Source organism: Argiope bruennichi, chromosome 6, assembly GCF_947563725.1.
Source record: "Argiope bruennichi chromosome 6, qqArgBrue1.1, whole genome shotgun sequence".
Lineage (NCBI taxonomy): Eukaryota > Metazoa > Arthropoda > Arachnida > Araneae > Araneidae > Argiope > Argiope bruennichi.
Window position 1 is genome coordinate 63,603,252 of NC_079156.1, and position 17,276 is coordinate 63,620,527.

General features: G+C 32.2%; 1 protein-coding gene across 1 annotated transcript; it reads left to right on the forward strand.

The window, feature by feature from the left end:
• The first annotated feature begins 7,115 nt into the window (after nt 1–7,115).
• On the forward strand, nt 7,116–16,869 carry LOC129971761 (uncharacterized). Its single transcript, XM_056085737.1, has 6 exons — nt 7,116–8,815; nt 8,879–9,102; nt 9,313–9,444; nt 9,496–9,573; nt 9,682–10,010; nt 16,645–16,869. The coding sequence occupies exons 1-6, from the start codon at nt 7,116–7,118 to the stop codon at nt 16,867–16,869; spliced, it is 2,688 nt and encodes an 895-aa protein (XP_055941712.1).
• The last annotated feature ends 407 nt before the right edge of the window (nt 16,870–17,276 follow it).

A 17,276-nucleotide genomic window follows, 5' to 3' on the forward strand; every position in this document is an offset into this window, starting at 1 on the left:
TTGCTATCACAGATTTATAAGCTGTAATGGGTTCTGTCGACCGTGGTATTTTTCCACGAAGGTATGTTGAAATTATTCTTGCAGAAGGCCTTGTAATCGTTGTAATGAGTTTGGAACGAAGGAAAACAATAAAGGGGAGGGGAGGGACATTTTTGAATGAAAACACGCAATAAGTTGGTGATTAAAAGAAATGCTAATTAGTAACTTATGCTAATATTTACTTATTAGCATTATGGCATATTATATTTAGCACTATATACAACATTATATCATAAATTTTAACATATATAATTAGAATTATAGTGTTGCTTTGTATATAAGTGAACTAGAAAAGTCAGAAAGTTGCTCTGAAAGCTAGTTGGAACTTTTAACCAGCGAGAATCTTTCCGTGATTTATTTATTTATTTGAACCACCACTCGATGACGGATTTAGACATTTTGTGTCTATACAGTGCCCATTACGAGACATTTTTTAAATGCATAAATAGTCAATTTAGTTCATATATCAACAAATTTTGAACTTAATCAACGCATTAATAATTTAAATTATTTTTATTTTATTAATTTTGTGATATTTATTTTTTAGTCCATATATCAGTTTAAAAAAATGACAAAAGAAATATAATTCTTAAAATATTAACCATAAGTATAATTAACGTTTTCCTTATTTACCAATAAAAAATATAGCATTACAAATTATTTTACGGGATTTGTCAAGAAAGGAAAATAGCATAAGCAATTAAATGAAATGCGAATACTCGTATTAATATTCCAATAATTAATTTAATAATGACTTTAATATTTCAATGGAAAAAACACTGTACTCCTAATTTTTATAATTCATAGAATGTATTTTTTACGACTTTATTCATTTAGAAACTAAGCTATTCCGTCTTAGACATGCCTTTTTCCCATTCCAGCTGTGGTTGCCATGGAAACCGGCGCATGCAGTTTACCTAGAACTTTGATACGTTTCTTTTTATTCTAAGCTGTTCAGATCTTTAATGTCTAATTGGAGATGTAACGGTGAAAGGTGCATCTTTGTGTTCGTTATTAAATGTTATTTTGTGTTTAATGATATCGTTGATTCTTTGAGTTAGAAAATAAATTTTATATCATAGATAATTTAAACCACTGAACCACATAATATAATTAGAATACTAGGATTGCATTTTGAAATATTTGGTGAAAGCTCTGGCGCCATAGACACCAACATACGCTAATAACATTTTTTTTTAATCTGTTTGTTTGCAACACCACCCCTCTTTGATAAACCCAATGGCGTTATCATGGTCAGCTGCTGTTTACTTTACTTAGTCAGAAATCCTCCATTGCTTGCTTAATGAAATATATCGCCATGAAGCAAAAAGATACGAGTATGCATTTCGAAACAGCAGAAGGAGATTAGGTACCTAAGGCTGTTTTTCAATAGTAAATTTAATGATGATTTTACTTTAGCCAAACTTCAATATTCATTAACTGCAATCATTAAGTAAAAGCAATTCATGTCCAACCAATTTACTTTAAAAAAAATTATAGATTTTCTAAAATTTTCCTTTACGTGGTATTATCCTTTATGAATGGTCATTTCAGGCTTTAATCAGAAAAGTAACGCAATGCTACACTGGAGTGAAATTTCGTGAACAACGAAAATACAAAACTAATATAATTACATACACTAAATACATAAATATAAATATTACCATAATTTTATCAAAAATCCCCCATGTTTTATTTGAAAAAAGAACAAATTATTAAAATAACGAATAATATACGAATTTAAGGAAACGAAGCTAAAATTCTGAAAGCTTTTGGGCTAGAACAAACTGAATAATTAAGTTCATCATCGCCTACGTAATTCTCTGTTTTAGTTCTTGCTACCATTGAAAGTACAAACTATTATAGAGTTTGTCCCCTCCCCCTCACCCTCAGGTTACTATACAGTTGCAGAATTAGGAAGTGGGGGGGGCAGGCAACATAAGTGGCTTTGGCGCCATTATCAGGAAGCTCAAAATTGAAGAATCGATTGATTGCATGAAAGAGAAAATTCTACAGGAAATATTTTTTTAAGCTTTGATTTCCTAAATTAAACATTTAAAAGCTTTTTCTCTCATTTAAACATTTCAATATTCACTTAATTTAGAAATTTCCAAAATTCGATACATTTAAGCTTTTTACGCAAACTTTGTCTTTGACGTCGATAATCAAATTATGAAAGTTTGAAGTTTACATCTATATATATACATCGCTTAAGCAAGAACAGACATATCGTTGCAATATAAACAAATCATAAATAAGAAGTATAAATAATATCGTTTGGGCGTATTTTTATTCATGGAGACTGAATCAGCAAACTCATTAATCAGCAAAAATGCAATTAATGTTTTGGAAAAGTTAGCAGATTGCTTAGAATTTCTATAAACTAAACTGAATGAAAGAATCGGATATAAACTACAATAAAGATAAAAATGTAAAGCTCAGAAATTATGAGTAATAAAAAAAATGTTGTGATGAAAGATGGCGCAAATAGAGAATAACAAATTATTCATCGGATACTAAAAAAATCTTAACTACTTTTGAGAAGGATTGAATTCATTTCCTACTTAGAAAAGATTGCAGAGTAATGAAAAAAAAGCCTTGATTTATTTTTCCTTTCACCCACACACACAAAAAAAAACATAAGAGAAAGGCTTTAAAACGATTTCTTCGGCACGATTCAGCTCTATATTATTAACAAGTTCAATTTGATTATTTTCTATAGCCAAACAATAAAATTTTAATATATTGCTTTATTATCACCAGGGGTGTTTGTGCTCCGGGGAAACCCCGGAATTCCGGGGATTTTGAACTTCGATACCCGGAAATTCCGGGGATCGTCGTTCAAAAGGAAGTAGGAATAATAATGAATTATTTATTTTGATCTGGGCGATTTTGTTTGCTTTGAAAGCAGAAAACGCAAGGTCAGCGTGTGTGGTGAAAACTTTTCCTTTCTTTCTCCAAAGGCAGTGATAATGCGTGAAAAGGGGGAAAAAACTTCTTTTTTGTTCTTTCCTTATTGCGAGTTATGACTCATTCCCCCGTTTCTCGGACATTCTCTTCTGGATTCTTTTCGGCAAGTAGGCGCGGCAGAAAAAAAAGGGAGAGACTTCGCGACCAGATGTGCGATCACGTGACTCTGGGTTCAAAGGTCTTATCTCTCCTGGCGTGGCGCCAATAAGTAGAGAAGGGATTTTTCGCCGTATTAGCTATTTGTCACTGATCGCTTCGCAACTTTTTTTTCTCCGCTGTGTAAAATTTTCGTTTCATTTATTGATGCACGTGTAAATTTTTCGTTTCTCTTATTGAAATATTTTTTTTATTTATGTACGCAAGAGAATTTCACTTTGAAATTTCAGCATATGAAACAGAAATTACCCCTTAAAAATTCATATCTAATCAGTTTTACAGCATTAGATCCAGAGCTAAGAGGTAAAACCAGTACAATATTAGCTTTTGAAAAATTATCATCTTTTATGTCCCATATTTTTAGTGATAATGAAAAGTCAAAAGTAGAAGCTGAAATAAGGTTATACCAGAGTGATATTGATATCACCAAAAAAATGCTCTACACATCTGATGAAAGTGGAAATCAAGTCAAGTGTACAATTGATAAATATTGGTCTAAAGTTTTTAATTTAAAAGATGATTTCACAAATGATTATAAGTATCCTACATTGGCTAAATTGGTCAAAGCCTGCCTTAGCTGCTTCCATGGCCCATTAGTGGAAAGTGCATTCAACTTAATGGATACACTTGTCACTGACTATAGAACCTCTCTTAAGATTGATTCTCTAGATGCAGTGCAGACTATTAAATATGATTTAATGGCTTCTAAAGAAACCTCATGTGAAAAATATGGCTCAAAAAATCCAATGACTGATCCAATTCACAAAGATCTCTTACTGAATATGAACAGAAGTTGGAAAACATATCAAGAGGACTTAAAAACATGTATTTCAGATGAGTCACCTATAAAAGTCTCTGAAAAACCTTCTACATTAGCAGAAAAGCAAACTGCTTCTACCTCTGCATGTGCAGTTCTCGAGGAAATTTCTTCAACTGTAAATGAGGAAAATAAGTCAATCTTCCTGCAATTATGAAGTTCACCACAAAAGAAAGACAAGCCCACAAACATCAGAAAATAAAAAAAAGCAGCAGAAATTAGATAATTTTTTTTAAAGAATTAATTCAGGTAATTTAAAATATTTGCATAAAATGTAGTAGTTTATATGTTTGAAAATTTATGGTTATTAATTTTGCAAAAAAAGTAATTCATTGAACTTTTATAATTAGGTCATTCAATATTTCATAATTGTAATTTTTCATTTCTCCCCCCCCCCCTTCTCGAAACTCCAAAATGCCGGTAGTAAGTCCGTAAAAGTTTCAGGGGATTTTTTGGGGTCCCACAAACACCCCTGTATCACACAGTTTTTGGCAATCAATAATTAATCAAACATTCTCTCTACAATTACATTAACACATTGAACTCCATAACAGAAATAAAAGATCTCATATAAAAGATGAATTTTTACTTTTTCCCTTAAAAAATATATAGCATTCTGTTACAGCTTCACGCCGATAGATGGCGTATCTGTCGAGTACAAGGTTCTGTTAATTCCTTTTTTGTATCGGAACGTAGAGTGTGTAAGAAGGATTCTGTGAGAGAGACGAGGCATCCAACTGTGAGAGGTGTCCTAATCTGTAACAGTCTACATGAAGTGGCACAAAAAATGTGTCCGAAAATAAAATGGTGTTCACCAGAAAGAAATGAGTAATTATTTGAAGAGAATTACATTAAGTGGTCCGTCGACTACGCAGTATTGAACCATCGAGAGTTTTGAGAAGTCGGCAAGTGTTTCTGTTTTGCCGCGTGTGCTTATTTGATATTGTTCTCAGTGAATTCTGAATCCTTAGAGTGATCTTCAATGTATATAAAGTGTAAATTCCTATGATTGGACTATCCGATGATTGGATTATTATGTCCGTTTTGGTTTCAGGGTAACTGTGAGTATACTTTTGTTTTCCAAATTTGTGCATTAGTTTCGTTTTTATGAGTTGCATATATTCAGAGTTCTCTTTTCAAAATGCTTTCAAAACTTAAAAAGAGTGAATTAATTGAAGTTGCCGAGGAACTAGAAATTGATATTCCTTCGGGTGCCAAAGTAGTTACTATTAAAGATTTAATTGAAAAGAGCGAGATCTATAAAGATAATTATGAATTCGTAAAAACTGTAGTTGAGTCAATAATTGATAGGAAAAAAGATTACGAGAAAAATGAAGCACAGAAACTAGAATTGGAAAAACTTAAACTCGCGCAATTAGAAAAACAACTTGAGCTTGCGAATTTACAAAAAGATGTAACACAAAAGATTAATGTAACAAATAGCGATTCTGATTCTAATTTTAGCTTAGAAAGTTTGATAAAAAGTGTCAAAACTTTAACTATTCCTGTTCCTACACGAGCAGAGTCGTATAATTTATTTTTCCAATCGCTTGAAAGAGCTTTCAAAACCAAAAATGTCCCAGAACAATTCAAATCAGAGATCCTATTAAATATTTTAGGCGAAAAAGTTACCAATTTAATGATATATTTAAATGAAGATGAATTGTGTATGTATGACAAATTAAAAGAATTAGTGTTAAAAGAATTTCAGTCCACACCACAAGAAGTTTTAAATAATTTCCGTAAAGCGAAAAAACGTCCAAACGAAAGCTATATCCAGTTTGCATCGCGACTTAGTGCAGCTTTTGATTATTATTGTCAATTAAGAAAGGTAAATGATTTTAAGGGAGTTTGTGAACTCATGGTTTCCGAAAAAATATTTGATTCATTAGATCGTGAACTACAAATTCATATTGGCGTGAAACAAGGAGAATCTTGGTATGTGCCATCAGATTTGGCCAGACATTGCGATATTTATGTATCGTCAAAATTCAAAAATGATAGTAATGTGTTTTCACGACCGCAAATTGTAAACCATTCTCAAAAATATCGTAAAGAATACAGTCCACAAAAAGCTTTTGTATCGGAAGTTAAAACTCCGAAATGTGTAATTTGTAAATCTAATGAAAGTCATTCCCTGAATGTATGTCCTGTGTTCAAAAATATGCTTGTTAATGAGAGAATAGAAGTCGTTAAAAATAAGCAATTATGTTTTAATTGTTTAAATCACCATAAAATTGCTAACTGTTATTCAAAATCCAGTTGCTCCATTTGCAAAAAACGACATAACACTCTTTTGCACTTGGGAAATACTCAAAGCGAAACTGAAACTCGCTCGCAAAATGCTAACGCGGGATTAAATCCAAGGTCAAATGTATTCGTTCCGCGAATTGAAAATCCCAGTCATAACTCTTCGCAACTGATGAATGAGTCACCTTCGAACACTACGCATTCATTCACTGCTACCAACTTAAATCTAAACAAAATGGTTTTATTAAGTACTGCAAATGTAATGATTCAAAATAATGTAGGAATGTTTATGAGTGCACGTGCTTTACTGGATGTTGGTAGTATGAGTCATTTCATTTCAAAACGTTTAGCCGATAAACTGAATTTGAAAAAAGAAAGACGAAACATTGTGGTTTCTGGACTAAATCAATCTTCTTCTGTTATTAACTGGATCGTAAAAACAAAAATTTCGAACGTTAGCGGAAGCTTTGAAAAGGGAATTGAGTTATTGGTAGTGCCGCATATAACAGATTGTATCCCCTCGAAACAATTTGACATTGATACGCTAGAATTAGATAGTTTTAATTTAGCGGATGTGAGTTTCAATGAACCTGGAGAGGTGGATATTTTATTAGGTGCCCAAATATTCTATGAACTTTTAAGATCGGGTCAAATTAGGTTTCCGGGAACAGACATTGTTTTTCAAAATACTGTGTTTGGGTTTGTTGCTACCGGAAGTGTTCATTGTGGGTTGGTAATAGAAGATTTGGATTCAAATTTAAGGAAATTTTGGGAAATTGAAGATGTTGAGGGGGATAAATTACAAAATGATGAGAGTTTAATATGTGAAGATCTTTTCATGAAAACACATTTCAGAAATGACGATGGAAGCTATGTTGTTAAAATGCCGTTTAAAATAGACCCCCCATGTTTAGGCGAATCAAAACACATTGCTACTAAAAGATTTAATTCACTTTGGCAACGTTTGAAGAGAGAACCAGAGTATAGGCAACTATACAGCGAATTTTTAACTGAGTATGAGAATTTGGGGCATGTGCAGGCAACTTGCGAAACTCCAAGGTACATTATGCCTCATCATGGCGTTTTTAGGCCAGAAAGTAGTACTACAAAATTACGCGTTGTTTTTAACGCATCAGAGGCAACGTCATCTGGACAATCGTTTAATGATAATTTGTATTCAGGATCTGTTGTCCAAGATGATTTGTTTGCTATTTTGTTGAGGTTTCGAAAACATTCTATAGTTTTCACCGCCGATATAAAAAAGATGTATCGTCAAATTTGGATACATCCAGATCAGTGTGATTTACAATGTATTTTATGGAAAGATTTAGAGGAAGAGAAATTACGTGTATTTAAGTTGCTCACTGTTACCTACGGAACCAAATGCGCTCCTTACTTGGCGACCAGAGTACTAAAACAAATATGCTGTGATGAGCAGAACAACTATCCTTTAGCCGCTGCTGCTGGCAAAGATTTTTACGTCGACGATATACTCAGTGGTACCGAGGATTTATCTTCTGCCATTGAACTACAAAACCAGTTAATACAATTGTTAAAATCAGCTGGTATGGAGCTTCACAAATGGAGCTCAAATAATCCTGTTTTGTTACAAAATGTCCCAACGTCGGACCGAGAATACAATTTCGATAACCCCAACTCAGCTACTTTAAAAACTTTGGGATTACTATTCAATCCTGAAAAGGATACATTTAGTTTTAGTGTTCAAAAAATTGTGAGACCTGCAACAAAAAGAACAATGCTATCGGACATATCCAGATTGTTTGATCCTTTAGGCCTCTTAGGACCTTTGATAATCACAGCGAAGATGTTCTTGCAGAAGTTGTGGATTTTGAGAATTGATTGGGACGATGAAGTTCCCTTACACTTAAATAGAGAGTGGGAAAAATTTAGTTCTGAATTGAGTCAATTGAAAAATGTAAACATAGATCGTCATGTGGTATGTTCTAAAGTTCTGAAAGTAGACCTGATAGGCTTCGGAGATGCTTCGAAAAATGCATATGGTTGTGCTGTCTACACCAGGTCTTTGTCAAGGTCTGGTGAGATAAAGGTGTCACTCTTATGCAGCAAATCTCGAGTGGCTCCCATCAAAGAAATTAGTATCCCACGTTTGGAGCTGTGTGCAGCGGATTTGCTTTCCAAGCTTACCGTTAAGGTTCTGTCATCCTTGCAACTAGACATTGATGGAGTACATTTGTACTCGGACTCCACTGTGGTGCTTGCTTGGATCAAAACTCCACCTACATCGTTGAAAACTTTTGTGGCTAATCGAGTCGCTAGGATTCAAGAGTATACTAAGAACTTCCAATGGCATTATGTAAATACTGCTGAGAATCCTGCGGACTTGATATCACGAGGAGTTTTCCCTTCAAAGATCCAACAGTTGGACATTTGGTGGAATGGACCGTCTTTTCTTTCATCTAGTAGCTGTCCAAACTTCAATGACGATCCTGGTGTCTCAGATGATGAATATCTTCTTGAGGTGAAAAGAACTGCAAAGAACTCTGAACTGAATAATGATCCTATGATTAATCTTTCCATTTGTAATATTCCTAGTTTTTTACAGTGCATATTAGATATAAGTAATAATTATAGTAAAATTGTTCGTATTTTAAGTTATGTTTTCAGGTTTGTCAAGAATCTAAAAGAAGCAGTGAAGACAACAGGTCCACTGAATGCTGAGGAATTGAACTATGCAGAGACATTTTTAATTAAAAATATCCAAATCCAAGAGTTTGCCAAAGACGTCAGTAGTCTCCAAAAACACCACTGTGTGCCTCCTGGTAGTAAATTAAAAACTTTGAATCCTTTCTTGGATTCTAAAGGATTGTTAAGAGTCGGAGGACGGTTGGGTAATAGTAATTTTAATTTTAATAAAAAGCATCAAATAATTTTGCCAAAAAGCCATAGATTAACTTTAATTATAATAGAACATTTTCACAATAAATATTTACATGTTGGTGCTTCTTCCTTGCTATATCTGGTTAGAGAGAAATTTTGGCCTCTAAATGGACGTAATAGCTGCAGAAAAATCGTTCATCAATGTATCATTTGTTTCAAAGCCCAACCAATTGCACCTTCTCAAATCATGGGCAATTTGCCCAAGGAAAGAGTGTCTCCAGATTTTGCTTTTAATTGTGCTGGTGCCGATTTCTGTGGGCCGTTTTATATTAAGAATAAGGCTCAGCGTAAAGGTGCTTTACAAAAAATTTATATTTGTATTTTTGTATGTTTTTGTTTTAAAGCTGTTCATATAGAAATTGTTTCAGATTTGACTTCTGATTCCTTTATAGCGACTTTAAAACGATTCATGGCTCGAAGAGGTAAATGTGCGAAACTATTTTCAGATAATGCTAAGAATTTTGTAGGAGCTAATAGAGAAATTAAAAAACTTCATGAAATGGTTAGCAAACCAGATGAAAAGCTGGCAGGCTATTTAGCTGCAGAAGGCATTGAGTGGAAATTTATTCCACCTAGATCCCCACACTTTGGCGGTCTTTGGGAGGCAGCTATAAAGTCATTTAAATACCATTTAAAAAGAGTTGTTAAGGGAATAAACTTAACTTATGAAGAGTTCTTAACGGTAATTGTGCAAATTGAGGGAATTTTGAATTCTCGACCACTTTGTTCCTTGTCAGCTAACGAGGACGATTTTGAGGTTCTTACTCCTGCACATTTTTTAATAAATAGGTCTTTAACCTCTTTGAATGAGCCTGATTTGACAAATTTAAAAGAAAGTCATCTCAAGAAATGGCAAAAGGTAACTAGACTTGTACAATATATGTGGAAATTTTGGCATCGTAATTATTTAAGTCAATTACAACAGAGATCTAAATGGATGTTTGACAAAAATAATGTAAAATTAGGAGATTTAGTGTTATTAATTGAAGATAATTTGCCTTGTTATAAATGGGCTATGGGTAGAATAATTAAAATTTATTATGGCGATGATAAGAAAATTCGTGTTGTTAAGATTAAAACACAGTCTAGTATTTGTAAAAGAGCCATTTCTAAAATTTGTGTATTGCCTATGGAACATAATTAATTTGTAATATTTGATGTTGAAATTTGTAAGTTTTGATTCTTATTTCTTATAGATATTTATTATTATGTATATTGTGTATTTTTTAATAGATTTGTGTAATAGTTGTAATATTGTTTATGTTATTGAGCATTGTAATCTCTTGAAACCCTGGGGTTTCAAGGTGGGGAGTATGTTACAGCTTCACGCCGATAGATGGCGTATCTGTCGAGTACAAGGTTCTGTTAATTCCTTTTTTGTATCGGAACGTAGAGTGTGTAAGAAGGATTCTGTGAGAGAGACGAGGCATCCAACTGTGAGAGGTGTCCTAATCTGTAACAGTCTACATGAAGTGGCACAAAAAATGTGTCCGAAAATAAAATGGTGTTCACCAGAAAGAAATGAGTAATTATTTGAAGAGAATTACACATTCTATTCTCATTATATTCATTTTATTATAAAATTTGTAATTTTGAATTCTTTTAAAAAATAATTTTAATCCAGTAAATTTCTCTATTATTCAACATAAAAAGTAATGCCTTTAATAAGTATTTTATATTTACGCTTTTTATATTCCATGTTGTGACATGGATTGCTGATATTTATTATTGATAAAGTATTTTATATTTACTATTTTTATATTCCATGTTGTGACACGGAATTGGACATGGATTATTTTTACAGATTTAATTCAATGAAAGAAAGGATCCGAAATTCTTGTAGTACATTTTTTGTACATAACACATCCAAACGTTCTTATGAATCCAATTAAATCTTCAACTCAATATTAAAATAAAAAGAATTTAAAAAAATCATCCGTTTAAATTTTATGTTGCCAACTGCTTAATCTACTTTGATAAAAAAAAAAGTTATTACTTTTTAAAATGTGCTCTTGGACTGGATTTTAATATTATTTAATTTCGTACATTTTTAATACTAAAATTAAAACAAGAGATATTTTTATGCTTTATTAGAAATATTTTTATATTAGAAATTATTTTTAAATTCTGATTTATAATAAATATCTCTATTTAAATTTCGGTTTCTGGCATTAAATTGATAAACTCCTATTTGTAAAATTATTAATTATTTTTAAATAAATTAATTGTTAAACTATTTATTTTAAAATAATTTTTAAAAATAAATGAATAAATTTATTTTTATGGAAGGACTTGGGATTTTCATTTGCAAATCATACATTAAGCATTGTTTGGCAATGAGGTTTTCCATTATTTAATATTGATGTTTAAAAAAAAATGAAAAATTCCAGGCAAATTGCAAAACAAAACATTTTGCAAAGCATATTCATATATCTTAATATATATAAATTACGTGTCACGTTGTTTGTTCGCGATGGACTCCTAAACTACTTAACCGATTTTAATCAAATTTGCACACTGTGTGCAGTTTGATCTAACTTAAAAGATGGGATAGCCCCTTTTTTGAATTTTTAATTAGAATTTTAATTATTAATTAAAAACTAACTTTCTCGCCAAAAAAATCTTTTCATTTTCCCCACCGCCAAATAAGTACGGCTTCAGTTTTTTTCCCCAACAGTCATGATGCTAGGCTTAAGACTTTTCGGCTGATTATTTGAAACGATTCTATTTATTTTCTTAATGTTTGATGCATTTAAAATTAAACATTATTAATGAATCGATCTTTCAGATTCATTCTAAAGTACTTTTGAATTAAAATAAAACAGAATAAAGGAAATTAAAAATGTCTAATCTGCATAGCGTTACCCCAACTGGCGTAGAAAAACTCACGCATTTGCGTCACCGTAACTGACGTTGAAAATTCACGCATGCGCATTGTGTTCTGATTGTTGACATGACAACCATTATCAATGGATGATTTAAATTATTTTTAGGTTAGTTGCATGTTTTTGTAATTAAATTGTATTTATGTTAGTTATATATTTTTTGCATACGCTTATAGTTTTAAGTACATCGTTTTTTTAGTTTTTTTTTAACCTGTTTTCAACCGATTATTTTAAACGATTCGTTTTATTTTCTTAGTGTTTGATGCATTTAAAATGAAACATTGTTAATTAATCATTCTGGTCATAATGAATGAGAATATTTTGTTGACAAATTCTTGAAATATTACATAAATTAGGAAAGATATTCTTTAGTGCCCATAAAATTTAAACGCTCAGCGACTGTTTTCAGTAATCATATTACAAAAAAATACTTTGTTTCAATCATATTACAAAAAAATACTTTGTTTCAGTAATCATATTACAAAAAAATACTTTGTTTCAGTAAAAAATATTATTATATTAATTGCAGATTAATCCTTTCCACTTTAATTTATAGTATAAATTCTACGGGAACTAACAGAAAATTAGACAGATACATATTACGTTATGACTGAAGGCGTTTATAATATTATGAGAGAATTATATGACTATCAAAATTTGAAGTTTTAAAATATTTTGATGAAGAAGCTATTAAAGTAGGAATTGCATAAAATATTTAATTATTAAAATTTTAACGAACTTTAAGATTGGTGAACCGGCTGGTCGCCAAAGGCGGCTAGTATTAAATTATTGAGTTTGCTAGCTAAATTGAGGTCGATATTGTTCAGAGATCTATGACAATGAGAGATAAAAACTTAGTAAAAAAAAACAATATATAATCAATATTTAATTTGCAACAAAATCAGGAAAATGCTTTGAAAATTTTTCGGTTCGCAATCTTTAACAGTTATCACATTAGAGATACTTAACGTCAAACAGAACACTCGGACAGTAATGCATGGTTCCAACTAACAAACAAGTTCTTTGATCAACCAAAGTTTTTATATTTATTTTGAAGCCATACATACCACAATAATAATTCAATAAATATTTCTAGACTACCTAAAAATAAGTGTTCGAAGCTATTGAAACATTGCCACTTTCTTGAAAATAATGAACTCAAAAAGGTTTTTATCCACGCTGAAAGATTTTTATCCATTAGGGGAGAGAAATAAATACACTAAGAGAGTTTTGTCTTGTAAGGCGAACTTTAATTAACAGTTACAGAGAGAACAGCAATCAGATCATGCCACCAAATTCATCTGTCGAGTGTAAAAACAAATCATTCATGTTTTTAAAAGAATCTTTAATGCTGAAACCAAATAATTTCTGCTCGCAATAAATTTGATTTAACACTTAGCTACAAAGTTAAAATGTGTTTAAAAAATCCAATGTCAAAGATAAGCAATTAAAAGATATGTAGAATAGAAGAAACATCGCGAAAGATTTGCAGATCTGATAGAATGATTTCATCTAATAAACAAATAATATAATTTAAACTTGCTTTTCAAATTTGTTATCCATAGCTGCAGTTGTTTTTGAATTGTTTCATAGTTTTTGTTGCACTGAGTTTTGTGTGTGTACAATGTTATCAACTATTCATGTTAACATGAATGTTACTAAATTCATGTTTTCTCCCTCTTTTACTTTTTGTTATCGTTATTCGGTTATTGATCAAAGTGGTTTTGTATGGGAAAATAAATATCGATTGCTAACTTTTGAACTTTCACAATTAGAATTACAAAATATTAACATATATTTAATGAAATAACATATCGCTTGTATCTGCTATACTTTTAGTTTCGAATTAGAACATCCTTCTTCGGAATTACTAATAATCAATATTTGTATGTCCATAACGAGAGGTCAAATTATCAATTATTATATTGTCTATAAGCTACGTAAATCAGGGAAATTCATACTTTTGTTAAAGGACCATATACTTTACATACACACACTGACAAAATGCAAATTACAAAATAAGCGTGAAGTTTATGCCAAGTTAAATAATTAGGTCCTATGAAAGCAACAAATAATAATTATTTAAAATTTAAGATTTCATATAAAGGGCTCGAAACTAGATGAAAATAAATAGAAAGGATTCGAATGTAGAAAATTTAATGCTGTAACACTATGTGGAAAGTTTTGTTCCAAACATTGACACTGATTAATGAGATATTTCAAAAACAATATGACTCACCTTGCCAAGCTGCTTTATCGACTGCTGACAACAAGATAACAATTGTCAAATGATTACGAAATCCATTCAATCGTATTATTGGCATCTGAATGACATCTGGAGCCAGTGGATAAGTATGCAGAAGATTTTAATCCATTGCAAAGTTCTTTTACTAAGAATTTCAGTCACAGTACAAACGCTGATGTCAGCAAAGCATACTTTTATTTTGCAGATTGAAATTTAATATGTCCATGATCGTCTATGCAACATTCACTAACATGCATTCTCGAAATCTATGCAATCCGAATAGCTTGCATAGAAAATAACGCTGCAATGAAAAATTGAAATGGGTTCAATTTATGAAACTTGACAGTTATTTGACAAATGTAACTGCATATGCTTTAGTAATTTTTAGATGCTGTTTTCTTGATTTAAAATAATCAGAACTTAGTTTAATAAGCTGTATCAGTTTCATCTGATGAAAGAGAGAATAACCTGTAAAGACGGTCTAAACAATTGCGAAATTGTTTCTTGTCAAAATGGCGGTGGGAAAAAAAATGGCGTTCTAAAGCAGAGCCTCCTCCTTTCTTTCCCAACCTGGCTTATGATGTCATTATAATTTTTGTTTCCTGCAACATGCGCAATGGATTTCAAAATTAAATAAATAATGCGCAATTGATGGATAGGTATTTCTACCGCAAAGTGCCTGCAATAGTATGGGAATATGAATTTTGAAGTACTTGTATGATTAACGGATTAGTATTTTTGCGGCTCAAATTTCTAATTTGAATATTTTTTTTTTTCTGTATTGCAATGTTATTGCTATAAACATGATTCGAAATGATGTTTCATCATAACGATTCAATTTTTCCCAAGATAATTTGTTATTTAATTACTCCCGAAGTAACAAAATATATGCATAGTGGAACTTCACTTTACGAGTATAATTCCTTTTCGAATCTTACTCTTAAAGCGAAGCATTCATAAAGTAAACAATTTTTAATTTCTCGTATACATAGTATAGAGAAAGTATAGTAATCGTCAAAACTTCGAACTTGAGATTTTGATGAATCGCCACGTTTTAGACCTCGCTGAGTTCGGAAAACACCTGCAGCGGCCAAACAGGCGATAAATGACTGTTTGTTTCGCCAACTGGCGATAAGCATCAATCATACCTTTGGAGATGAACTTTGCACTCCAACGAATACGAGTGACTCACTTCCTGCCTTCGCTAGCTGGCTTAGAACTTCTGCCTCGTGTTGGTCGATGGAATTACGGCCAATGTATCATGATTTATATTTGTTAATTTAATTTGTAATTAAAATTTATTGTTGTTATTTACATGGCTGGCAGTTTTCATTAAGTAAAAATGTTTTAATACTTTAATTTAAAGTAAATTTGGCAATGCGTGTTAAACCACGCACCAAACACCTTTTTGAAAAATGTCCGTTTGTCTGTCTGTGACAAAGATAACTCAAAAACGCTGTGAGATAAGACATTTAATGTACTTTCTTTACACTACATTTGCAGAATTCTATCAAATTTTGAGTAAAATCTGTTCTGAAGAATCCCGCCTTTTCGAATAAAAATTAACACGATAATTTCAAAACAAAGAGAACTAGATGGATAAAATTCGATGCACAAATTTGTTTTATTTTCAATGCATGCTTGTGCGGGTTGAGGTTCGAACTCGCAACGTTAGGGTTCATAGCCGAGTAACATAATCACTAGACAAAAGAGTACTCTCATCTCCGGAAGTTGTTATCTGGCTTATAATGTTACCACTACAATAGTCCCCCACCAGTGAGTCGGTAGAGTTTATCGCGCCAGTTATGGCGAGCGACGAACGTGATTATCGCGCCAAGCGTTATGGCGAGCGACGAACGTTGTTATCGCGTCAAGTGTTATGGCGGGTGACGGCGAGCGAGTGTGAGTGGTTGCTGCCGGTAGATGGAGCCACGACAGCTGAATGAAGGATGCGGTTATTCAGAACCAGGGTCACCAATGTGCGGGTTGAGGTTCGAACTCGCAACGTTAGGGTTCATAGCCGAGTAACATAACCACTAGACAAAAGAGTACTCTCATCTCCGGAAGTTGTTATCTGGCTTATAATGTTACCACTACATGCTTTTTACAGAAGAATAGTTTAACAACAGTTGTCTTTGGCTATGTCAGAAATTGACGAAAATGATACGCAGCATTACTAAATGAATTTGTAGCACACAAGGCGATGCTTCAGAACATAAATTGTATAAATTTCCCAAGCTTTCAGTATCTCTCTCATTTCACTGGCAGATCTCTGTTGCGTCTATTATTTCTTCCTTCCCTAACCATATCTTCACTGTATCTTTTTACTGTGGCAGAATTCAGCTTCATAATCTTTTCTGTAGTTCTGCCTATGTTTTTCTACCAACTCATCTATATCGTTCATATCCACCTCTAGCTCTATAATCTTGGCCATAAACAGAACCACGTCGATTAAAGCTCCAAAGGCCTTTCTTGAAACCGCTCCTAGTCTCGTTCAACAAACTATCCCGCCAAAACTTCTTCCATATAGACATAAGGAAGCGAATAAGTGTTCATCACAAAGTGATACAAGCCAATCCAGCATTTGATGTCACGTCTTCTCGCCACTCGTTCTGCGAAACATTGCTCGTCAAGGGAGTCACTTTTTTACATTTTGTTTTGCTCATTATGCGAAGTTTGACTGTAAGAAAAATGACCAAAAAGCTATGAGAATCCATTAGCAAGCTGTGGTTTTTCTTAAGTTCATATCGCATTCCCCGATTCAATATCATAATAATAAGCTAAATTCTCTTCAAAGTATATCATAATTATATGTTTACAGAGAGTTTACGCTATCAGGTAAGAGAAAAGGTTCAAACAATTTTGAGGTTTTGTTTCATATAGTCAAAATCTACCATTGCCGGCTAGGGCAGAATAATCAGAAAGAAAAACAAAACAGGAATATAGCTAACTGCTAAAAAAATTAAAAAATCTGTAATAAGATATTTAAAAAATC